This window comes from Pleuronectes platessa, chromosome 1 (assembly GCF_947347685.1).
Source record: "Pleuronectes platessa chromosome 1, fPlePla1.1, whole genome shotgun sequence".
In the NCBI taxonomy this organism is placed as follows: domain Eukaryota; kingdom Metazoa; phylum Chordata; class Actinopteri; order Pleuronectiformes; family Pleuronectidae; genus Pleuronectes; species Pleuronectes platessa.
In genome coordinates this window covers 24,873,855-24,897,761 of record NC_070626.1, presented here as the reverse complement: position 1 = coordinate 24,897,761, position 23,907 = coordinate 24,873,855, and the positions used below count along the sequence as shown (strand labels likewise).

The window sequence follows — 23,907 nt, the reverse complement described above, 5'->3', positions numbered from 1 at the left end:
ATCAAAGAGTTGTAAAGGGATCCTAGTTGTCGAACACAGGTGTGTGTGTGTGTGTCTCTCTGTGTGTGTGTGTGTGTCTCTCTGTGTGTGTGTGTGTGTGTGTGTGTGTGTGTGTGTGTGTGTGTGTGTGTGTGTGTGTGTGTGTGTGTGTGTGTGTGTGTGTGTGTGTGTGTGTGTGTGTGTGTGTGTGTGTGTGTGTGTGTGTGGAGGTTGCAAATGTGTGTCACAGGGAGGGAGAAAGAATTGGCAAAGAAAAGTGATTTTTTTTTTTTTGTGTGTGCTAATTTTGTTTTGGAGCCTTTCACTGCCTCTTCAGACTCAGCAGAGCAAAGTCTTGCTGAAACTGTCCCTTTGCATCACAATCTTATGAGTTGGTATTTTCTGGTGTGACAATATAAAACTTGCTTTGTTTAGATGTCGTCCTCCTTTCTACTTCATATAGTGAGAGTCAATAGGCGCTGCATGAGAGCCAGTGAGCATGGCTAAATAGAAATATTGTTCCGGGGAAGTGAGATGTGAAAGGAAAAGTGTCAGGAGTTGTGTGTGTGCGTGCGTGTGCTTGAACATGATGTGTAGGTGTGACAGTATGCGTTCATGTGTATGTGTTTAAGCATGTGTGTACGGGTGGGTGTGCTTTGCTATTGTAACCCCGCTGATTGGATTGTGTTTGACAGATATGGAGTCTGGAGAGCGGCTGGCCTCCCCTGCGCCCACCCTGTCTGCTGCTCGCACCTCCTCCCCTGCGGCCTCTTCCTCCTCTTCATCCTCTTCGCCATCCCCGGCTCCCCACTCTAAGAGCAGCCTGGCCCCGAGCCCCTCAGCACTGGGATCCACCCTCAGCAACTCTGGTAAGAAAACAGTTTCTCCCTCTGTTGATCTTCTGTCTCTCAAAAACCATGTTTACAGAGGGGAAAAAATACCAACACACACACACACACACACACACACACACACACACACACACACAACAGTTTCCCCATAACCATAAAAACAGGACCAATATGGTCACCCTTCTATCTCCATGTCATTCAGAAACCTTTATTTCTTTACCATGAGAAATGAGTTTCCTCCGGTATTAATTGTATAGTTATTTTACAGCCTGTGTGACTACACCTCTCTCCCAGCTACAGGGATTTTTTTTTCCTGACAGCTTGGGTTGCAATTGAAAAGCTGCTGCATTAATGAATCCCAAACAATTAGAGGGCTCTTTTGTGTGAGAAACACACACATGCTTCGCCATGTCTCCTGACAACCTTCAGCTCTCTGGCTCCAGCTGCCTCAGAGTCAGGCTCAGCACGACAATGTGCATGTATGTTTGTGTGTGTGCATGCGTGTGTGAGGGAGAGAGAGAGAAAAAGAGAAAGAAAGAAAGAGAGAGAGAGGGACAGAGAAAGAGAGGGAGCGCCTCAGCCTGCATGATTTAACATTTGTCAGCCACTCAGTGTCTAGTCAGCCCTGTCCAGCATCCAGCCTCTTTTCTATGTATTGGTCAAAGCCATTAGGCAAAGAGGAGTGTCTCTCTCTCTCTCTGTGTGTGTGTGTGTGTGTGTGTGTGTGTGTGTGTGTGTGTGTGTGTGTGTGTGTGTGTGTGTGTGTGTGTGTGTGTGTGTGTGTGTGTGTGTGTGTGTGTGTGTGTGTGTGTGTGTGTGTGTGTGTGTGTGTGTGTGTGTCAGATATCCCTTGTGAGAGCAAGTGAATCATTTGCTCATACTCTCCTTCTCCTCATCTCTTAATGTCTTGCTGTTTTGTGTTGACCCCCCCCCCCCCCACACACACATACACACACCAAGATTGTACTGAGTAGGGAATAGTATATATCCAGCTTCCTCTGTGATTGTTGTGGTTTTTTTTCTTCTTTACGAGAAGAGGAAAATAAGAAGAGAGCAAAATAAAGCCCCTTGTTTTGTCCTCCATCTCCTCAGTGTTGCCCCAAAGAAGATGCCATTAGGAGCATCTCCTCCTTATGCATTATACATCCCTCTTATCCCTCTGTGCCATTACGTGTGCTCAGATTTTCTAGATAAGCGATTTTTGGATTGAGCGTCAAATGAAATGCTGAGAGGCAGGCGGTTAGCTCTGAACTTCTGCTGCGCTTTGTGGGAATCAAGCAAGCCATTTTTTCCCCATTTCCTACAATGCCTTGTTTAGTGTGCGGACTGTAACGCAAACATATTTACAAATGTATAAAAATAAGCCGTACGATTTAGAGCCACCTTCCTCCTTCTTTAAAGGATTCAAGTGTCATAATTAAAAGGAAAAACATTCTCAGTAAGATAAATTATATTGTGTCAAGTGTATTCTGTAAGTAGGTAACATCAGTAATTGCATATTGTGTAGATAGTGTCATCACTGACTGTGAAGACATTGATTCAAGGTCCTTTGCAAGTGTGCCAGCAACACTTTAGAAAAAAATCTGAAGAACACAAAAAATGAGCATAGACTCTCACAGTGTGTGTGTGTCTGTGTGTGTGTGCGTGTGCAGGCCTGTGTGTGTGTGTGTGTGTGTGCGCGTGCATGCGTATGTCATTGATGAGGATATCACTTGGAGAATAAAAGCTGATCGGAGCTTGTAGCACTCTCTCCTTCTGGGATCAACTCACGGATGCAATTAACTTAAATCTGTCTGTGGAAATTTGATTGACTGCAACAAACAACAAATTAATCCCCCTTCGGCAGCATCCAAACATGAAAAAAGCAGGCGGTGCAGTTTGTCAGAGAGGAGAGAAGGATTGAAACAGAATGAGAGAGGGCGAGGGAGCGAGAGAGAGACAGAGACGCAGAGTGAGGAAGAGAGAGTAGGTAATCCTAGGTATGTCTCAACCGTGCCTCTTTTCTCGCCGCAAATTTTTAGATTTAATTATTCCCCTTCTGGAAGCCTGCATTAATATTGAAAAGGCATTTGCAGATGTCACTTTGTGTTGCCTAGAAAGGCAAGGGGTGCGAGGGGGAGAGGTGGGCACCCCAGGCATGAGTGAATGCTGTGGCTGGCCTTTCTGGGGGTTGCATTGCAGTCGTTTATCTTTGTATCCACTAGCTGACTCTGGCGAGGCGGGCTCTACATATTCAGCATGTTCTAATGACATTCAAAAGGCAGATTTTGCTGTCTTGTGGTAGTCAGGGGCCTTGAAACCAACACAAAGAGCTGCTGGCACGACGTTACGGTTTTGTTTTTTGCCGCATAACCACAAACAGTCTGATTCTCACAGGAAAATATTCCGTGAGATGCGTCTGCAGAATCATGTACATTTAGAGTCTTCTTCAGTGTTTTGGTGTTGGGCAGACATAACTGGCCCTGCTGCGTAAAGTCACTCTCTGGATAATTAGATCCTGCACCGCATTAGTTCAGGAAACACTGCTCCGGTGTCAGTCTGCTTTACATTTCTGTGGTGTGTGCAAGTGTATAGTAGTTTGACATTTTCATCTGCATTGTGCACAACACTTTCCTTTTCTTCAGTCATCACTTTTTTGCATGTGTATTACCTGGCTTAGGCGGCGGCATCAAGCAGGCTTGCGCTCCTCTGGAATAGAAATTGAATTTGCATGAAATATGCTCACACCAAATTGCATCTGACTCTGGGAGGAGGTAATACGTGGCAGTCGCCCCTGCCAGAAATGATTGTGCTCAGGAAAACGCTAGACGATGATGATGTTGATGAAGTATTCTTCTGGGCTGAAATTGAATGCCAAAAGGGTAGAAGGAGGTTCGTTTTTTACACCTTATACACACACTACCCTTTTCCTCATGGAGAATATTCAGACTTTGTCACCGTGCAGTGTTTTTTAGACACTGAAGAAATATCAATTCACAAATACCTCCATGCTAAAGTTGGACTTTAAGAAAATGCTCTGTAATTCAAATGGGTTTTTTACTGTATAGACACAAGCATCAGTCTGAAGTAACAGTCAGTCTGTTAGAAGCTGCACAGCTGCCTCTTAAAATGAGGTGCAGCTTGCACTCAGTAAAAGTTAAATCTGAATTTAATTCTTAAACAAACAGACGACAGTCGTTCTCCGTTTATTTCGAATGTCAGGTGGATAAGAAGCGACACTTTCAAAAGCTGTTCAAATCTACTTTTTACACCCCGTCGATTCTTACATCAAGAGCTCAGAGAGGTAATTTGAGAACAGTGATCTCAGTCTGCACAAATAAACATACACCAAACTAACAGGAGGGCAACGAATTGTGCTAGAGGTTCAATAAACAACTGTCATAGCAGCTGAGCACTGATGTCAACACCGCACTTCATGGATGAAAATAATTTTAACACATATTTGAATAACAACATTAAGTCAGAAGTGATTATTTTTAGACAGTGGGAGATCAAAGGAACAGCATTGGGAAGTGTAGGTGCTGTACGCTATTTTTTCTTTGAAAACATTTGAACACTTTTCTTCTTGGATATATCTCAGGCCGTCTGTTTGGAGTGGCAGGAGAGCAGCCCTTTATTGGCTCCACATTGTCAAGTGCCTTCCCTCTGGTCAACCACCCAGCCTTCGGAGCCCTCTACTCTGCCGGAGCAGGCAGGCCGGAGTTTGGAGGCTTGGGTTCCCTGGGCTTGTCAGCTGCTCTAGCTACACATCCCCAACTAGGAGCCCTTTCTGGTAAGACGGGGGAAGTTTGAGTTTTGGGCAGCAATTGGCTAAATGAGAATGGGCCATCATCTCTTTCCTCTCCACTCCTCTTCCCTCCTCACCTCTCCTCTCCCTCACAGAGTGGTGGCGAGCTGCTGAAGCCCATAATAGGGGAGCTGCTGCCTTTCTCCCCTCCTTCATCGGCTTCCCTCCATTCTTCACCCCTCACATGCAGCCCAACCACATCGCAGGTCCTGTTCAGATCAGGATGCCAGGCAAGAATAGCCACACCCCAACTAAAGGTAATGAACCACCCAGACGACCTTTACGTTGATTCTCTGTTACATTACATAATGCTTATTGTACTAAAGTCTAATACAGATCAGAAGCAGAGAGTATTTCTATTTGTCTCAGATGACACAACAACATCAGAGGCACTATCATATATGTCATGTGTGTTGAACAATTTTTAAGTAATACATGAAATTCTAAGAAGTAATGGCACTTAAAAATAAACAACCTAATTTATATTTCTACCGCCATCCGCCATGCCGTGTCTAACTCTTCCAAAACCTAAACCCACTTTGTGCTGTGATGAGATTTCTCCCTTTCAAGACAGATTTAATGACTTTCAGTCCTCACTTAGCGATTCCGTCAACCTCTCCCTCCCTCCTCTTTTTTGCACTCTTTTAATTTCACAGTATCTTTTAATTTATCTTTTATTATGTAAACCACTCGTGTTGAGCTTGTGCCTGGCGCAGCTGGCCTGTTTGATGAGATACACGTATAAATCAATATTTTTATTCGCCATATTCCATTCTGCATTCAGCTTCAGATATTTCATTATCCCGCGCAGCAGACTTCTCAGAAAAGATGGATCAGATCAGTAATACAGTAGATCTGTTTTGTGCTTCTAGGGTTGAATGGGGCAGTGAATGGCAGCAATGTCTTTCCTCCCACCACACAATCAGGGAGCTTTTCCCCGAGTCCGGCTCCTGTTCAGGCATCGACCAAGTCGACCAAATATTCAAACCACTCTAACAGTCACCGTAGCAGCCCCCACAACAATCCAGCAGAGCTGATTATGAAGCCGATCCAGAAACCGAAAGAGAAGGTCAGTACTGAGATTTGATGTACCCCATAAGTTGAAAAATATCATGTGAAATGCATTATGTGCGATACAGTGAAACTCAATTTAGTTTTTTCCTCGACACAGAAGCCACGGAAGAAGCTGGCGGACACCTCTGCGGCGAGCAAAAGCGAATCAGGCACATCATCAGACAGCTCAAGTGATGGGTCCCTCAGCAGTGATCTAGACGACCTCGCAGAGGATGATGAAGACGATGATGATGATGATGACGATGAGGATGACGAAGAAGAGGACAAACAGAGTGAAGTATCAGACTCTGAGAAGCGGACAAAGAAGAAAAGAAAGGTAAAGAGAAAAATAGATAAATTGGAATAATGAACACTCACAGGTCTGTTTTTGTGCCAGTGCATAGCAGGAAGCCTGCCTGCACTCAGCCACTCCTGCGACAGTGCACTTGACTTCACTGCACTTTAATTCGCTGAAACAGTGTCCAAAATGTTGAGTGAATTATAATAAATTATCATACCATGAGCCAGTTCTTTGTTCTAACAGTTTCTTTATTTCCTCCCCAGGTTTCGTTACCCAGCACTGGAACAGCAAAGAAGAAGGCCCCCTCCAACCCCCCGACCCTTGTGCCCTTACCCTGCTCTGTGTCCCCCCCTGCCTTGTCCCAATCCTCGCCACTGGCTCTGCACAGCTCCAGGTCCTGGACAGACAGTCCGCAGCAGCACTTCAGTGTGATCCAGTCCACCGGCCTGGCTGCCAACTCGAAGCCACTGGCACTCCTCACCCAGCCCCGTAGGGAGACTTCACCCTCTTCCTCACCCATAGCTCTCACCACGTCTCCAAAGGCGCGCTCCAGCACCGCCTCTCCCAAACCTCCCAGGCTGCTGCCCTCCTCCTCCCCCCAGCACCTGCCCCTCTCCCTTTGCTCCTCCCCGAAACCTCTGGCCGTGCCCTCACCACCCCACTCGACGCTGACGCTGTCTACCTCCCCGAAATCTTTTGGCCAGCCCTCATCTGTAAGAAGCTCCAAGAAGTCATCACTGAAGCCACATCAGCACACTCCTGCTGGCGGTGCCAAATCCAACAAAAGGAAACAGCTTGAAGCTTCACTCGCGCAGATCAATGAGTTCAGGCTCAAACAGGTAAGACAACGTGATAGCAGCAGTTGAATAAGGCCTTTTTTTTTTACCAGGGACACATGGTTCACTTCAAATGTACAATGTGCAATGTGAGAGGTAAGCAAGAGTAATATAGCTGAAGTCAGATTTCATGAACTAAGTTACTCCCAATAAACGGACAGTAATGAATTTATCCACCGGAGCTGAGTGTGCAGTTAGATTAAAGTTGTATTCCTCTCTTTTTTTTAATCACTACTACAAAACAGCCAGCTCTTCTAATCTGGTGGCCATTGACTGCATTTACCATATTTAACACAATATGCAAATGCTCAGAGACAGGCACAGACCTGTGACTACTCTGCATACTCAATTAGAAATCAATATAATCTTTACTATTGTCGGTTCTCATTCACAAGAAGCTGGGATTGTGGTATCCCGTCCCGGCCTCTTTGAAACTGTAACATGGCTTCAAGCAAATTCCGACAACCGCAGTCGGACATCAGAGAGCGTCTTTGTTTCATACAGTTGATTTATGAGGCAGCACTCATTTGAGTAAACTTGTAGGGCATGGGGATTGGACACAGAAACAGCAACTAGACATCTAAGACATTCCTGAGCTAATCTTGGGGGAGGAAAGCGTTTGGAATTAGTTAATGTCATTGTCAACTGTAGTTAATGGCTACAATTGTGCAAATGGCTAATTACTTAAGTGTACTGAGCATTAGAAGTGTAGCAAACAGGCGCTGTGCAGCCGTTTGTTTCTAACATCCTCTTGCAGCCTCGTAGTAAGTGGTTAAATCCTGTCACAACACAGTGTGGTATCGTCACAGTCAAGTTTACAGAGCTTTCATATCACGTCTCACTCCTGTGGATTTAAGTGTCAATAAACCTTCTCAACAAGGAGTTTAACTTTAAGGCTGCAACTGGCCAAATATGTGGCCTCTGAAAACGGCTTCTTAGCGGTAATGTTACATTAATTAGAGGGCTAACGTTAGTGGACATTCCGCACAGGAGGCGTTATATGAGAAGGTGGTGGTGGGCATAAACACTTGTCAATCAACAACACTACAGTATACCTGTATACATTGGTTTTTAGCTGAACAAACTGTGGTTTAGGGGTTTAGTTACTCTTCTAGCATTATGATCTATATGTTATCGTTGGTTTCTATGTGTTTAAAGTGATTTACAGTCGTTCTCCTGCTGCAGACTCTCGCCTGTTGATAAAAATGCAGTTAGTTTCATTGCCATTCTGAAGCCGACGTGGGCTCTGCATACATGCTGCTCTATTATTTATGACTCTGGGAAATTCCGATGAAATGCAATAACAAGTGGCATTTTTATTTGTTTTGACTACACAAATTCCATTTCTTCAGTTGAAATATGAACAGTAGCAGTGTAATCAATAAGCTAAACCTATTGAGATCAGCTTATTCTGTGAAAATCACTTCCCCTTTTTTGTTTTACCAGTGTAGAGGAGTTTCCAACGAGCTAAATTCCCCTTGTGGTTTGAGCACTGTTACTGTATTTCATGGTCTGTGAAATAGATTTGTTTCACTTCATATCACATCCATTTGAAAGAGCAACATTAAAGTCAAACCTGCTTTTGGTTAAACACAGACTGAACCAAACTTGTCATCAGTTTAAAAAAACAGAACATGCCCGGCCGCATGATGATGATGATGATGATAATGAAGCTTTTCACATGTGCTCACAAGTAATTACAATTTTTGAGACATACTCAGTATTTCTTTTTGTAAACTTGGCCGAGTACAATGCCTTTTGGTTATTGCATTTTGTGTTCTTTTTGTTTCTCAGAAATGGGGCTTAGACACAGTTAACTGTACCAGTGTTTGGCATTGTAGTTTTGTCACCTGCTCAAACAATCAACAGTGATGCAAACTGACAGCTCGAGCAACTCCACTTTGTCCCATTCCTTTTCAATTTTTTTCCCCTAACCTTTCTTTGTTCCTCCCATTCTGGTTTTCCCTCTCCCTCCCTCCCCCTGACTCCCTTCCCGTCCTTGTTCTTTCCCTCTCTGCTCCTTGTCCTATTCCCAGACTCTCATGTCCCAAGGGCAGACATTCCCAGCTGAGCTAAAGAAGCAGCAGCCGGGGCCAAACAAGTCTCCCAAGAGGACGTCTCTGTCTTCATCGCCATTGCCACCTGCTCCGCTTCTTCCACCCCAGAACAATCACTCCAACCTCTTCCTCTCGAGTGCCCTGCTGGGGCTCCCTGAACCCAACCACCCCAATGGAGTCATCCAAAGCACCACTCAGGACGTACCTTTGGCCCTCATCAGCAAACCTCGCAAAGACTCTGCCGCGAAAGGCAAGTCCCCTCAGTGCGACTCTGAAGCTGGGTCAATGCCTGTCAATCTGAGCACAGGGGCGAGCAGGACCCAAGGAACCACCCAGGCTGGACCCCCGTCCCAGCCCCCCACTACCTCACCCCATGCCACAGGCCATGGATCTAGGAAGAACAAGTCCCCAAAGGGGAAGGGACAGACACCAGGGCTGGGACAGGGACCGGCACAAGCAGACCCTTTAGCTGCCTGGAAGGGCTTCTCTCAGAACCACCTGGTACAATCGCTTGTAGATCTGTTTCGTGGAGGAGAGGCCGGGATCGGGATTCCTGGAGTCAGTATCCCTGGAGTTGGAATTCCAGGAGTGGGGATCCCTGGGACATTTAACCCCACAGCTGGTCTCCCAGCTAACAAGGAATCAGATGACTCGGATGATGATGATGAGGATGATGACCTTGAGGAGGAGGAGGAGGATGAAGAGGACTCAGATGATAGTCTGTCAGGTTTGTACCTTCTAAGTTTAACAGTTAACGCAACTTTCTCAATTGAATATTGTGGTCACAATAAAACATTAAAAATTCTCGATGGGAAAATGAATAATTTGGACGGTAACATGTCCAAAATTGGTGAAACAATTTGCTAAAGCTCGAGGCGATGACATTCAAATTTGTTAGTTTGTCCAACTAACAGAAGAAACCTGAAATATTCATAGCAGCAAATCATTTATTGACCAGTTGTTTCAGCTGGAATTAACAACCCTTTGAAACACAGTCGCACAATAAAATCATTCATTTGATCACATAATACATTATTATGACGATTTGATTCCTCATTAACTTGTGAGCTGTCCTGGTTTTGTTATTTCAGAGTCCGACAGCAACTCAGACAGCGACGTCTCTGGGAAGAAAGTGAAGGAGCTGAAGCTGCTGCCATCTGGATCGTCTAAAAAGGAGATGACTCCCCGCCGGCTAACCAAAGGCCCAGAACTACTGAACACCTCAACCAATGAGAACACCGCCACCAGCTGCTCCCCTCTCAACCTGCAGGTCATCAAGACTCCCACCATTGTCTCCAGCTCCAGTGCCTTGGCCTATCACAGCTCTCCAGGCTCATCATCCTATAGCTTAGCCTCCCCATTAGGTAAGGTGTTCAAAATGATTTCACGTAATAAGCGTATAAGTGCAGGGGTGAAAGGTGGTTTTAAGATCTCTTACTGGAAAAGCCAAAGAGGTGTGGTGTGCAGCCTAGAAGTTGTATAAATTGATCAAATCTGATAATTACCTCTGCCCTGCCATGAGGTAATGCTTCTAGCAGAATTACACAAAAAGTTCATGGAATTTTGTTGTGGGGCGAGGCATGACTCAAAGAAGAACCCATTGCACTCTGGTGCCAATGCAGATCAGGGGGGTGATTCCCTTGTACTTGCAAGATACAGATCTAGTGAGTTTCAAAGTGGTTTCATAAGGACAGTGTTGACACCGAGCAGAGGTATGTGCTCTACCGAGTGCCATTCTGGATATGAAGAATGTTTGTTATTTTTAGGGAAGCAGGAAGAAGGCACTGTGTTGTCATGGACTCGCTGGAGCTCGGAGGTCCTGTAGAGGCACGTCTAAGAGGCCTGACGACTTGTTTGGCATAGTAACAAGTTTAATTTCACAAAAAATACCCTGAATAATAACCTGCTAGAAACGTTCTGGATAAATGCTCCCGTCTTTCCCCTACTGTAGGTAAAATCATTCTCTCTTGTTCTATTCTTAATGGACACCGGTATTTAGACAATACCACATGATTTATTTTTACCGCTGTGTTTCTACAGATCTGCTTTCCACATTTTAGTTTTATTTATGAATTTAAGTCTCAAACCCTGGCAGGTATGTTTGCAGGTGTAAGGGGCTTTGACTGCTGCAGCTGTATGTGTGAGGTTTTTCTAGTCAAAGTCTGTGCTGTCAAATTGATAGTTGAACTCTGTCTCTCCGCAGGTTTAGGGAAAAGGAAGAGGGTGATGGATGAGAAGGAGTTGATGATACCTCTGGAGCTGGGGTATGTACAAGGAGTGGAGAGAAGGAAAGCGGTTCACTTCAGAACGTGTTGAAGTGTTTGTCCCTTTCGTGATCGCGTCCACAAAAATGCATGATGCATACTGTTTGTCTGAACAGCTGTGTTGTTGTTTTTTTCATCCTTAAAAAAACAAATCCAGGTGGCGAAGAGAAACAAGAATCAAAACAGTGGCCGGGCGGCCGCAGGGCGAGGTGGCCTACTACGCCCCCTGTAGCAAGAAACTGAGGCAATACCCAGATGTAATGAAGGTACCTCGGCCGCAGCGCTGCGATTTAGTCTACGTCCGCGATACACAAGCAAATGTGACAAAACGGATGAGCAGTTGCGTTTGTGACAGTGGGAATCATTGTGGGTGGTATGGTTTATGATTTCTTAGGGAAGTGCATTTTTCACTGCTCGTCCACATTGCTCAAACACATGCTTGTGTATCAGGATTTGTTGTGTGCTAATCTCTGCTATCGCTCCAGCCTGCACTCCACCCCCCCACCCCCAACCCCACCCTGCTTTCTATGACCCTTATAGTGCGAGATAATATTGTTAGATTCACTTCTTGTGCTGCTTCTTTTCATCCCCTACTCCCTCCCCCTTCCCCAAACGTGTTGGGATGCACAGCTTTGGCCTTATTCATACAGTATGTCATAGTGTGTAATCTTCTTATTCAATTCAAGAAAAAGCTCAAACACACTGACTGACAAAACTGTCTTTGAGTGTGAACAAAAAAAATAAGTACTCTCAGTAACACTCGCAGTAAAAAGCCTTGCAATGCCACTGATAAATAAGAAAGGGCCTGAGTTGTGCACCCCAAGGTCAGAACCGTTTTTCTCTCCTGAGAGCTCTTGCTCTTTTTTTGTCCCTCCCTGCTTTTATAATGATTAGTAGCACTGCACAGATGCACACTGTAACCTTAGACTCCCCTCCCCCCCAATCGAGTGCCTCCCCCTTGCTTTTTGAATGTCGCTAATTTCACAATTTTTTTTCCTGCCTAAACCAACGCAATTATTATTTTCTCTTCTATAGTATCTATCCAGAAATGGAATAAGTGGCATCACGCGTGATAATTTTAGCTTCAGTGCAAAGATAAGGGTTGGTGACTTCTATGAAGCCAGAGAAGGACCCCAGGTGACTGCTTTTCATCTCCTCTTTCTTTCTCTCTCTCTCTTTCCCTGATCCAAGTTCATCTTTTCATCTAGTGGCAGGCAAAAGCTTTATGCAGCAGTCACTTTCAGGGCATGGATAGGAATCAACCGCAGCCCTCAGTAGTCCTAGTTTATAGATCTCTCACTGTGCATGGAGGCATTTAATAATCAGCTGACATTACTTCCACAGGTGGCCAGTGATATTTGCAATTTTATGTGTCTGTGATACAAAGAGACAAACTAGAAAATGTATTTGTGTTTAGCTTTGTTAGGGATAAGATACTCTTAAAGATAGACGTATGCTATTCTGTCTGAGGGGCCAGAGAAACAAATCAAATATATGATTAGAAATAGAGAGATCAGTAAATGAGTAATTGTTATTTAAAATACCATGCAACCAGCTTTTTACTGCACATTATAAAATAGACGAATTTGAATCATTAAATGGAATACATCCTGTCAGAGTCCAGTTTGCTATTGACTGAATTTTTTAATATTAAATGATCAAAATGAAATGATATGTAAACAATCAAAACACATTTTAACGTCTCTCCAACCCACTTGCCAACCCCAATATCTATTTTTCCCTCGACTCTCCAGGGTTTACAGTGGAGCCTGTTGAAGGAAGAGGAGGTCATTCCTCATATTTTGGCGATGGAAGGTCGGAGGGGTCGCCCCTCAAGTTCAGAACGCCAATCGGCGGGCGAGGGCACCAAAGGCTCCCGCCGGAGGAAGGGGCGACCCCCTAATGTGGGCGATCCGCTGGTGCCCGAGGGCCCTAGTCCCAGTGAGGTCAAACTCCTGCGCAAACTAGAGGCACAAGGTGAGTGGTAGAAAAGAGCCCTGAAATATGTTTGTCATAAGTGTGTGTGACAGCCAGATATTATCAAGGTTACAGAGGCCAAGGACGGAGTAACAGTTTAAAATATTTCAGACAAGTCAGTTTTTTCTGCCTTCTTGTTTGATTTATAGTCATATGGACACTTTCTCAGGTGAATCAGCAACGTTATCATATCCTTTTAATGTTTCAGGACTTTTATGTAGCATTGATAATTTGATTAGGACTTATAAGAGCATAAGGCCCCAACAGACCCCCTTCGGATCCACTTTTAAATTCACTAGATCCCAATTTTTCATTGGATCTGCACCAAGTTGCACTCACTCATGAATTATATCAGTCCCCAAATGCCTGATATATTGAATCAATGAATTATTCCCTGTGAAATACACAAAAAGAAAGTTAAATTGAAAACAGTTCCTGGATCCGCCTCCTAATCCATACCAAAATTGAATGTCTTGTATCCTGACCGATACCACATCTTTCCAGTAAGTGTTGTGGTAATCCATCCCATTGTTTTTGCATATTCCACGTAAATAACAGACAAACAAACTAACCCCATTGAAAACATCACCTCCCTGACAGACGTGATGGTGGTATCACATAAATAAATACGTGGTCAGCGCTATTCTTGTAGAAATATGTCAACCATGTATATTTTTAAATGTTTATGGAGATTTTCGTGTTAATCACCAAAGGGAATAATGGTTTCAATTATCTCTTCCTTGTTTTTACAAAATTTTAGACAAAACATGATCTCAGTCAAATGTATTTGGCTACAGCCGCATTTATTTTCTCTTAATATTTCTCACTGACGAAGCCTTTTCCCACTGTTTTGTGCAGAAATAGCTCGACAGGCTGCCCAGATGAAAATGATGAGAAAACTGGAAAAGCAGGCACTGGCACGTGCAGCCAAAGAGGCTCGGAAGCAGCAAGGTAAACTCTGGTGTAAGGACAGGTTTATTTGCTTGGTCACCACTTCGATCTAAATGTCGCATAACGACAGCAGGGACTTTGTTTGTATATACAGATTTATTTTCAGCACATTAAAGCTCAAGCTTCAATCCCTCTTCTGCCATAATCTTTATTTCTGCCACGCTGCTGCTTTCAAACATTATGCTTATACATGTTTGTAATTCCTACACACGATGTCAAAGCAAAAAAAAAAATCCAATCATACACCCAGTTTATTTGCTTAGTATAATATATATTCGGAAATGTATAACATAGCAATACATTTAAACCAGAGTAGGCACATAACCGATGCATATTTTATAATTAAACTTTCACTCCTGCTAAAATATGGGAATGAGCTCAGATCCTCTGCATGTGCTTGAAGACACTAGCGACCGAAAACCTGTCTGACCGTGTCTCAAACCCTCGGATCATTGATCAACTCTCATGTCTATGTCCTCGTGAAGTTTAATAAAATCCACCAGTCCTGAGAATCAAGGTTAAAACCTGATCACAGTGTGATACCTGCACTGATAAGAATACACAATACACACAATGCACAATTTGTTGACCTGTGGAAAGCATTAAATATCGAATGATGATGGCTTTGTTTCGATAAGTTGCTTTCCTCGTGTTGTCATTATTACCGTGCACTTTTTTAAATCCACCCCTCTGGTTTCTAGTATTTGAAGCCTCTGAATAAAGCTGCAGTTCCCTCAGACATACAGTTGATCCCAGCTTTGCGGGTCATGTTTGTAACACAACACTGACTTGACTTTTGCAGCGATCATCGCATCCGAGGAGCGAAGGAAGCAGAAAGAGCAGATCAAGATTCTCAAGCAGCAGGTGGGTCTTCTTTAACGTGTGTGCTGATAAATGTTTTTCTTCCCTTCCTCCTTATCTCAGTGTCCTGACTCCGCACAGTCCCCGTCTCCTCGGCAGGAAATGCTGAATGGTTATTTTGTGATGCTTTAAAGCTTGCTCTTCAATTACCGTCATTACTTCTAGTGCTCAACTTATTGTTGTGGGTATTGTTTTTTTTTCTTGCCGTGCCCATCCCAATTGGAAGAGAGTGGTTAGGAAGTGATTTTTATCTGCGGATGTTTTCCCGTGTCTAAAATATTAAGAGATTATGTTTTTTTGAAACAGGAAAAGATCAAGCGTATTCAGCAGATTCGGATGGAGAAGGAACTCAGGGCGCAGCATCTTTTGGAGGTACAGAATCTGATCCAAACGGCCCCTCTGATTAAGCAGAACATTCCTGGAGAGCTACAGCCCCTCAGTCTATAGTGTTTTAATCTTCCTAAAGCTCATTACTGAACAGCAGCATGCATTGGAGGGAGTTGCGTCTTCTTAGGCATAATTCCACATGGAACTAATGCTAAATTGGTCTTGGTTTGACGGCTGTTGAATATTAAAATGGCTGTTGCTGCCTCCTCAGACCTTATTTAAATTGGACAGAAAAGTCTCTCTTTTTTTTTTTTTTTCATCAGACAACAGTAACAGTTTAGCATAAGTGGGTCGTGCAAAAAAGAAAGGTGCTGTTTTCCACACACACGCACACAAACGCACACATGCCAAGATGCATAAACATCCCCACACTCACACACACACATATGCAGACACAACAATTATACTGTAAGAGCTTCAATGTGTTTTAGCAGGCAGGACTAAATCAATTTTGAGTTGACACGGTTGGCAAGCCACTCTTAACGGGAGGCTTCAACATTTTTACAATTATGCGTTAAAGAGATACATTATTCATTTGCTGTGTTTTACAAATTTGACTGGCATCCAGGAGCATGAAATCTGTGCTCAAACTGCACACAATCAGTTAAAGTGCAGCAGAGTCCTCGCCCGGGACTGATTGATGTATGTTTGTGATTTCTTGACCTTAATCTTTATTCATAGGCCAAACGGAGAAAGAAGGAAGAGGTTAACAATGCCAAAATATTGGAGGCAGAAAAACGGATAAAGGTATGTTTTATTTAACGAATCTCCTGGAACAGATGTAACAGTTTTGATAGTATAGATTGGACGTGGATTACTGTTGGTGTAAACAGTGGAGTCCGGCGATTGAAGTCTGTGGAGGTGATCTTCGTTTATTCAGGCAAACCAAGTGAAAAACAAATCCTCCAGTCAATTTGCACATATCTAGAGCCCCTCTCCCATGGAATAGAACCATAGAACAGGCACCTGACCTGAAAAGAGAGAACAGAGAAGCTAACAAAGAGAGAACAGAGAAGCTAACAAAGAAAGACTTGAACATACCTCGAAGCACAACAATAGAAAGCTTGAGAAATACCCTTATAAAGAGGGGGCCCCTTAAGTGGACGTGCAGGTACAGGTCCATACAGCTGACGTTGACAATGCAGGCCTTTACATGCCAGGTTATAACTATGTACACACATTTTGTGTAATTATAAGAAGCAATCAAAATTCTGGGTAATTGGCATTGGCTACCTACGGTGATGAGCAAGTGTATTTCCACTCAAGAAGCAGCTGGCGATAACAATTTGAGCGACTATTTGAAATGAGATGAAATTCTATCAGTGTGTAGTGATTTTCTTGATATTGGCACTATGGAAGCGTATCGATTTTTTTTGTTCCCTCTTCATCTTCTTCTTTTCTTTCCTTTAAGGAGAAAGAGATGAGGAGACAGCAGGCGGAGGTTCTCAAGCACCAGGTAGGCATTCAACACAACTTGCTCATCCCCCTTGAACATAATAGTCACTGCTGAATAAAACCATTTAACTCAGATGTCAGTAAGAATTTTCAGGCGTGTATGTGTGTGTGACTGAGTGATTTATATATGTGCTTCTGCATATATTTTAATACAGGTGTGTGTGTGTTTGTGTATATATATAAATGTGGTTAGTATTTATCTTTATTTAACACCATGCTTATTGGTTTTGGATTTATTACTTCTGTTCCTTAATATTTTTGCCAACTCTTCTCTGCCAGGAGTTGGAGAGGCATAGACTAGATATGGTATGGGTATGTTTATTTTTGTACATCTAACACCTGCATCGTGTAACTGGTTGTGTTATGGTTGTCATAGCAATGCATTAAGTGTAGCACTGGCTGCTGTCATACTACATTCTTCTGCATGGCTTTCCAGCAAAAACCAACAAAAGAGAAAAAGAGTCAGTATGCTGCCTCTATCTGCTCGTCCTGAGGGACAACTGACCCTGTCACGGTGGCCAGGCAGCTTCTGTCCCCCCCCCTCCCCCATCCTACAACCCTCCCCCCTCCTCTATTTAAAAAAAACAAACTCAGAATGCATTGCAAAGACCGCTAGCCAGTCCTCACTCACTGTCTGAAAGTGCACTGGAGGAGTTTCCATCCATCACACACTGTACATTGTCTTAACTGTTCAATTGGAGTCGCCTGTGTTACCCATGAGTGCTTGACGATTTCTCCGGCCCCAGACATTGAGCTTGTGTCTGTTCGTCCGTGCATCTGTTCTGCGGTCCGGCGAGTGCCGGACTTTAACCAACCACATCCCAGCCTCTCTGTCATTCACTGTTCCTGTACTCTGCACAAAGAATGAAAAACCGCTACCGAGAATCATTTTGTCTTTATGGTGGAGACACTTCCAGACACACCGCCCCCACCTGCCTCCCTCACTCCGAGTTTGGGGAGGGTACAGACACAACCTTTACTAGAAAAGAAACCTGATAGACTGTCAAACTAAAATATAACCAGTTCCACCATGAGGACAAATATGGTTCTGTGTAGCATTTTATTTTTGGCCTGGCTGTTCTGCTTGTCGCCCCTTCTCACTCATACACAGTCGCAGCTGAATCAAAAGGGCTGCCTATCTGTTTCTCCGTGGACTCTGAGCCGATTGTTGCATCATCAACCCCTTGCACCTTCACTCAGAGCGTAATGATCGGGGGCAAATTGAGACACATGCAATAATGCTGGTGTTTGAGGTTGTCATACGCAATTGTATTGCATGTGATGCACTGTAGCTTGTTATCATAATAACCTCTGAACCAGTGGTTTCTGAAGAATCCTAAAGCTAGAATGCGCTGAATGCCACCGGCTTCATGTCCTTTCTGAACTCCTCCTGTTTGAAGTTTTCCCATTTGTAGATGAATCAAACCAGTAAGAACATGGGAAGGATGCAGCGGCGTATCTGGCTTCCTGCCTGTCTTGTTTATCACAATGACAAAAAGATCCTCACAAACAGCCCACACTAGGCACCATGTCCTGTAAATGTCCTTGGCAAGGCCCTAATAGTGGCAATTGTGTCTTTCTGCTGGATCACAGAGGCAATGACAGCCTGATATGGAGGAGCGTGAAACCTAAAGAGATCAAATGAAATGATAGTCAGTCACTGGTGATTCCTGTGCCCTTTCGCAGTAGACTGTGTGTCACGCACCACAGAACAACATAGATGTCTCATCCTCAGCAGTTACATACTGTGCTAATACTTAAGCTGCCATAACCACTGAAGCAGAACTGCTCTGTTTGTAGCGTCCGCTCCTCTTTGTCGTCCCCCTCTCGCCCAATATAATTTCGAATGATGTGTCAAATAAACTTTAGCATTGACTCGTGTAATTGAATTTATTATTTTGATCGTTACGCCGTTGTGGCGCATCAGAGGATCTCTGGGCAAACGAGCGTTTTGTTGCTTTTGTTGTGTCAGCTTTAGTTTAGAGGCGCCGTCACCGATTCCAGCTGCTTCTCTTTTTGAGCCTGTCATCACATCTACTTTGTATCGCATCTCTGTGTCGCTTTTTTGGTTGTCATTGTATTACTGTACTCTTCACTTATGCTTCCACCATACATGTGAAAGTGTATACATGTGAAGCATTGTTTTGTGTTTGTTCAAGTACAGTGCCGTTATTGGATCTAGTGCATCACAATTCTACATTAATACATACTAAATTTAGTCGACCTTGAGTGCTGTGTGTGCAATGTGTGCTTGTTAATGTGCCTGTGTTCTCTGACTCTCTAGGAGAGGGAGAGGAGGAGGCAACATCTTATGCTGATGAAGGCTGTCGAGGCTCGCAAGAAAGCAGAGGTAGTCCATATGGACACAAATAAATGCAAAAAATACACATACAGTCCACTCCATGAAAAGAGCCTCAGTCCTTATTCCCTGGATGGATTCCTACTTTCTCTTCTTTTTGTGCATTCTTTCCCTCCATTCATTTTTTTTTTTTTCCTACACACTTACCAAGTCAAAAGATTCTGGCCCTCAAGCACTTTTACTTTGAATTCACAGCAGCATTAGGCTGAATTCTAATACTGCTCAGCAAAGTCAAGTAAACCTTCTCGTCTGTTTTCACGCAACACACAGGCACTCAGAGGCACACACACACACACACACACACTGTGCTTCCCTAAATGAATGATTTCTGGACTCTCTAGGAGCGGGAGCGCTTGCGGCAGGAGAAAAGGGATGAGAAGCGTCTGAACAAAGAGCGTAAACTGGAGCAACGGAGGCTGGAGATGGAGATAGCGAGGGAGCTGAAGAAGCCAAATGAAGACATGTGTCTGTCTGACCACAAGGTAGCTTAGACAGGCGGTCGATAAAAAAAAAAAAAAAAATCATAGGATTTTTAGTTTGGTTCATATACACTGATGGAAACGTCTCATTTGAGTGCTGTTAAATATGTGGATATCAGAACGGCACAGTCACCAAATCCATGTTGACTTTATTATTTGAATTATTGTTATTTGTGTTATATTTTATTATGGCTCTGTATTTACAATGAGACCACATGGTCAGATGCATTTTTATCTGTGGAGATGTGTGCCCCCAAGTGGTTAAAGAAGATTAGTGCATGAGTGTTGAAAATTTGCAGTCAATAAATTAAATTGGACAACACCATCTTGATAACAGTCAACAGATGTGTGATATAATGGCAGCTTTTTTCAATTTACCACAGTTGTTTAAATCATAACCGTTTGCTGTACAAATTGGATTTAATGCATTTCGCTCACAGCAACAAAAAAACTAAAACCACTAACAATCCCTGTTTCCTTTGTGCAGCCTCTCCCTGAGTTCTCCCGGATCCCTGGACTCATCCTGCCAGGACGTGCCGTGTCCGACTGCCTTATGCTGATGCAATTCCTGAGAGGCTTCGGGAAGGTGCTGGGACTCGACCTGAACATGGATGTGCCCACCCTGGGCATGCTACAGGAGGGCTTGCTCAATGTGGGGGACAGCATGGGCCAGGTCCAAGATCTTCTGGTCAAACTGCTCTCTCTGGCAGTCTGTGACCCTGGGTTGCCACCTGGACAAAAGGTGAGCTAGTTAAACGCTGGTTTAAGAATGATGGTACTATAAACTCTGAAACAATGGAACCTACTCGAGAATTAAACAAACATTTTAAGAACATGTTCCTTTACCTTGATTCAATGCATGTGCATAAGACAGAGAAGCTTAGAAGTCAAACAGACCTTCATTTATCAAGTGTTTATCAACTCATCCTCTTCTCTTTTCAGACCAAAACCATGCTGGGCGACCACCTGACCAATGTTGGCATCAACAGGGATAATGTGTCTGAGGTGCTACAGATGTACATGGGGGCCCATTGTGCCAACACAGACCTGGCTCTTCTGGCCCTCAGTCTGAAGACCAAGGCTTTCCAGGCCCACACGCCTGTGCAGAAGTCCTCTATTCTGGGTTTCCTGGCTAATGAGCTAGCATGCAGCAGAGCTGTTATCAGGTAGGTCCATCTATATGTTTTACTATTGCATCTTCTGTCTGGAGCAGTAACTGACAGTACACTTTTTTTAATTGTAAGAACATTTTTCAAACACAACTGTAACTAACAGGATTGCATTTCTTCTTGCAGTGAGATTGACAAGAGTCTGGATCAGATGGCAAACATGAGGAAGGACAAGCTCATCATGGAGGGGAAACTGAAAAAGTGAGTTTTCTTTAAGCCCCCAAAAAATCTTACTTAAATAATTTGTAGACTATCAGGCTGATCCTGAGTGTTTGTGTTGATGCAGGCTCAGGATCATTCATGCCAAACGCACTGGGAAGAGGGAGGCCAGCATGGGTGTGGAAGAGAACCAGTCTGTTGGCACTCCGTCCTCCGCCGCCAAGCGCAAGAGGAAACTGGGTGGAGACAGTGATGAAGACGAAGATGACGAAGAGGACAGCGATGACCCGGCCGATGAAGACGAGGATGAGGAGGAGGAAGAGGTGAAGAAAGTTAAAAAAGTGGAGGTCATTGATGAGGTAAGATTTCCATCTACAGTTCCATTTTCTAAAGAAGTCAGTGTGATGGTTGGCTTGCAGACATTGACTTTGTTGTTCCCGTTAGGATGACGTCGACCAGGCCACCAGCATCGAGGAGCTGGAGAAGCAGATAGAGAAGTTAGCCAAGGTATGCTCGTTAAAGTGCTTTGAAACAGTTAATATCATGAATCTAACTGTATAAGGTCTCTTGAGGGAAAAGTTTAACAACAGAAATTTCACTGTGATTGGAAAAAAGCAACTTCTAAACACATATATTCTTACAAAGGGGCGTTATACCCTTGAAGCCATTGATTATCTCAATAAATAGCCTCATTAGCATAGCCTGTACTGCTTAATATATCACAGGTCGTTACAATAGGACATTAGTAAGGATAAGTGTCTTTTATTTTCCTGATCTTTGGATCAAAATAACGTATAGAAATCATTATATGTGTTTTTTACTGTTTCAGCAACATCATCAGACCAGAAAAAAGCTGTTTGAGATCTCTCATTCTCTGCGCTCCATGACGTACGGCCAGGACCGATACCGCCGCCGGTACTGGGTGCTTCCCCACTGTGGAGGAGTCTTCATTGAAGCCATGGAGAGCGGAGAAGGTATATACAGCACAGAACACACACCACGCGAGGGTCTAACATGCTTATCAAAAACATATTTGGAAAATTAAATTCTGTAATATAATTAATGCTGGAAGAGGAAGAAAGAAATGTTCTAAATATACTTGTTCAACTGCAAGTTCAGCTGTTTGTGCTCAATGACATTTTCTGATTACGATTGACTTTATCTTAATTTTCAAAACCTAATTAGATATTGCATAGACTCAAATAATCGAACACAACTCTACTTATCATCCAGAGGCACCTTTAGAAAAATATGCTCAGTTGTTAAACCAACCACAGTAGTAAGAGTTTTCAGCTGCATCAACAGTACACTCTCTCAATCCTCTGCAGCACCAGAGGAACTGGAGGAGGAGCGACAGAGGAGGAGAGCGGCGGAGGAGGTCAAGGTCAAAGAGGAACCTATGGAGATCGAGTTGGAGAAGGAGAAACACGCCGACGCTGATGGGCCGAGCACTCGAACAGAAGGTTTGGAGCAACAGGAAGAGGAGGAAAAGGAGCACGAGGGGAAGAATAACTCCCCGAGTCTCTTCTACCCTCAGAAAGACTGTGTTTCCAAACTCTGCACAATCCGGGACGTAAACAACGACGTTGGCAGAGAAACTGTGAAGGAAGAGAACAAGCAGAGTCCCCATGTGAGGCAAAACGGCAGCCCCGTGGGCACTCACAGCGCCGCTGCCTCAGTAACAGCCACCTCCCCCACTCACAATTCCTCTGAGCCGGCAGTAGCATCAACCCCCTCCCTGGTGACCACTAATGACGCCGCAAACATCACTCCCCCGGCCTCCAACCTTTTACCTGTGCCGCGCCTGCCAGGCCCAAGTGAAAGCCCGGGGAACACTCCTCTGTCCTCGTCCCCTACTCCATCTCCCTATCTCTCATTTCAAGCCAACGACCAGCTGCTCAGAGTCCTGACGGAGAAGAGTGGACACTGGTTCAGTCTGCTCCCTCGCAACCCCTGCGACCTCTCTTCCCTCACCACGCCTCCTCCAGCAGCGCCACAAGTGTCTCCCCAGGCATCCTCCACCCCAGCCGGGCCCAGATCCCCACCTCCGTCCCCTGCCCTGCCTCTCACCCCTTCTGCTGCTTCAGCCTCCACCAGCCCACACCACCCAGCTGGGCTCCTCAACTACCCAATATCAGCCCTGCAGGTGAGATTTGTCTTGAATCTGTGACCCTCTCTATGATGTCATCCACCTCCACCTCCCTCACCCTTTTGTTTACCCTCTGTTCTCCCCAGGTGAAGCCAGGTGGCTCATTGCTAGGTGTGTCTTTTGGAAGCTGGCCCAGCGGTATTATAAGTCCCAGCCTGCCTCTGTGCAGCAGCCTCAGCCCCATGCCGGGTCACTCACTGGAGGGCAACACAGCAAGTGTCTCCAGTAAGAGTGAATCGCCTTTACCTGGCATTGAGAAATCCTCATTCATGCCCTCTCCTGCCTTGGAAATGCCCAAATCCCTCGACCACCCCATGCCTCGACCCATCCCAGAAGGTGAGAGACAAATAAACACATTGAGAAGAATTAAAGCTGAAACCGTGATCAACCCTCAGTTTGTATTTGACAATGATTCACCTGCATGAAAAGATTTCACTTGCCTGAATAATCCAAGATAATTGGATCAGGGAATGTTCTGCTCTGCTGTGCTTTGTTTCATTGGGTATAACATAGCTGTGTGAAGCCCTGTTTTTGTTACAGTGATGTATGTTCAGTGTCTCGGAGTTTAACATGCCTGTTTGTGCTCCTTGTCTCAGAGTTGCTGACAGGATGGTGGCGGGTTTCTGACATCGAGCAGCTGAGGAATTTAGTCAATGCTCTGCACAGCCGAGGCTTTAGAGAGAAGGGCCTCCAGAGGCAGATGCAGAAATACATGGAGATCATCCCCCAGGTCTGCACCAAACACAGAGACGGTAAGCATCTCAGCACTTCTCCCCGAGCACAGGATCACTGCATACGGCTGAGATTCATAAGCAGGACTGAGAGAAGTCAGA

The 23,907-nt window shown here is 44.4% G+C and overlaps 1 protein-coding gene across 9 annotated transcripts in view; it reads left to right on the top strand.

The window, feature by feature from the left end:
• The window catches only part of baz2ba (bromodomain adjacent to zinc finger domain, 2Ba), a 69,395-nt gene that overhangs the window by 40,970 nt on the left and 4,518 nt on the right, over positions 1-23,907 (top strand). The window contains exons 3-31 of one of the 9 annotated variants that reach the window (XM_053445093.1): positions 675-848; positions 4,411-4,602; positions 4,713-4,874; positions 5,490-5,686; positions 5,789-6,007; positions 6,235-6,810; positions 8,844-9,591; positions 9,956-10,228; positions 11,068-11,128; positions 11,286-11,394; positions 12,164-12,265; positions 12,883-13,105; positions 13,964-14,056; positions 14,859-14,920; positions 15,224-15,289; positions 15,986-16,051; positions 16,716-16,760; positions 17,039-17,065; positions 19,044-19,109; positions 19,460-19,600; positions 20,085-20,339; positions 20,540-20,763; positions 20,893-20,967; positions 21,053-21,284; positions 21,370-21,432; positions 21,755-21,899; positions 22,254-23,071; positions 23,161-23,410; positions 23,671-23,826. In XM_053445093.1, the coding sequence (XP_053301068.1) occupies positions 677-848; positions 4,411-4,602; positions 4,713-4,874; positions 5,490-5,686; positions 5,789-6,007; positions 6,235-6,810; positions 8,844-9,591; positions 9,956-10,228; positions 11,068-11,128; positions 11,286-11,394; positions 12,164-12,265; positions 12,883-13,105; positions 13,964-14,056; positions 14,859-14,920; positions 15,224-15,289; positions 15,986-16,051; positions 16,716-16,760; positions 17,039-17,065; positions 19,044-19,109; positions 19,460-19,600; positions 20,085-20,339; positions 20,540-20,763; positions 20,893-20,967; positions 21,053-21,284; positions 21,370-21,432; positions 21,755-21,899; positions 22,254-23,071; positions 23,161-23,410; positions 23,671-23,826 (5,818 nt within the window). In that variant the 5' untranslated portion in view covers positions 675-676. Of the gene's footprint in view, positions 1-674; positions 849-4,410; positions 4,603-4,712; positions 4,875-5,489; positions 5,687-5,788; positions 6,008-6,234; positions 6,811-8,843; positions 9,592-9,955; positions 10,229-11,067; positions 11,129-11,285; positions 11,395-12,163; positions 12,266-12,882; positions 13,106-13,963; positions 14,069-14,858; positions 14,921-15,223; positions 15,290-15,985; positions 16,052-16,715; positions 16,761-17,038; positions 17,072-19,043; positions 19,110-19,459; positions 19,601-20,084; positions 20,340-20,539; positions 20,764-20,892; positions 20,968-21,052; positions 21,285-21,369; positions 21,433-21,754; positions 21,900-22,253; positions 23,072-23,160; positions 23,411-23,670; positions 23,827-23,907 lie in introns of all 9 variants that reach the window. The other 8 variants (XM_053445012.1, XM_053444933.1, XM_053444857.1 and 5 more) reach the window with 8 other exon arrangements.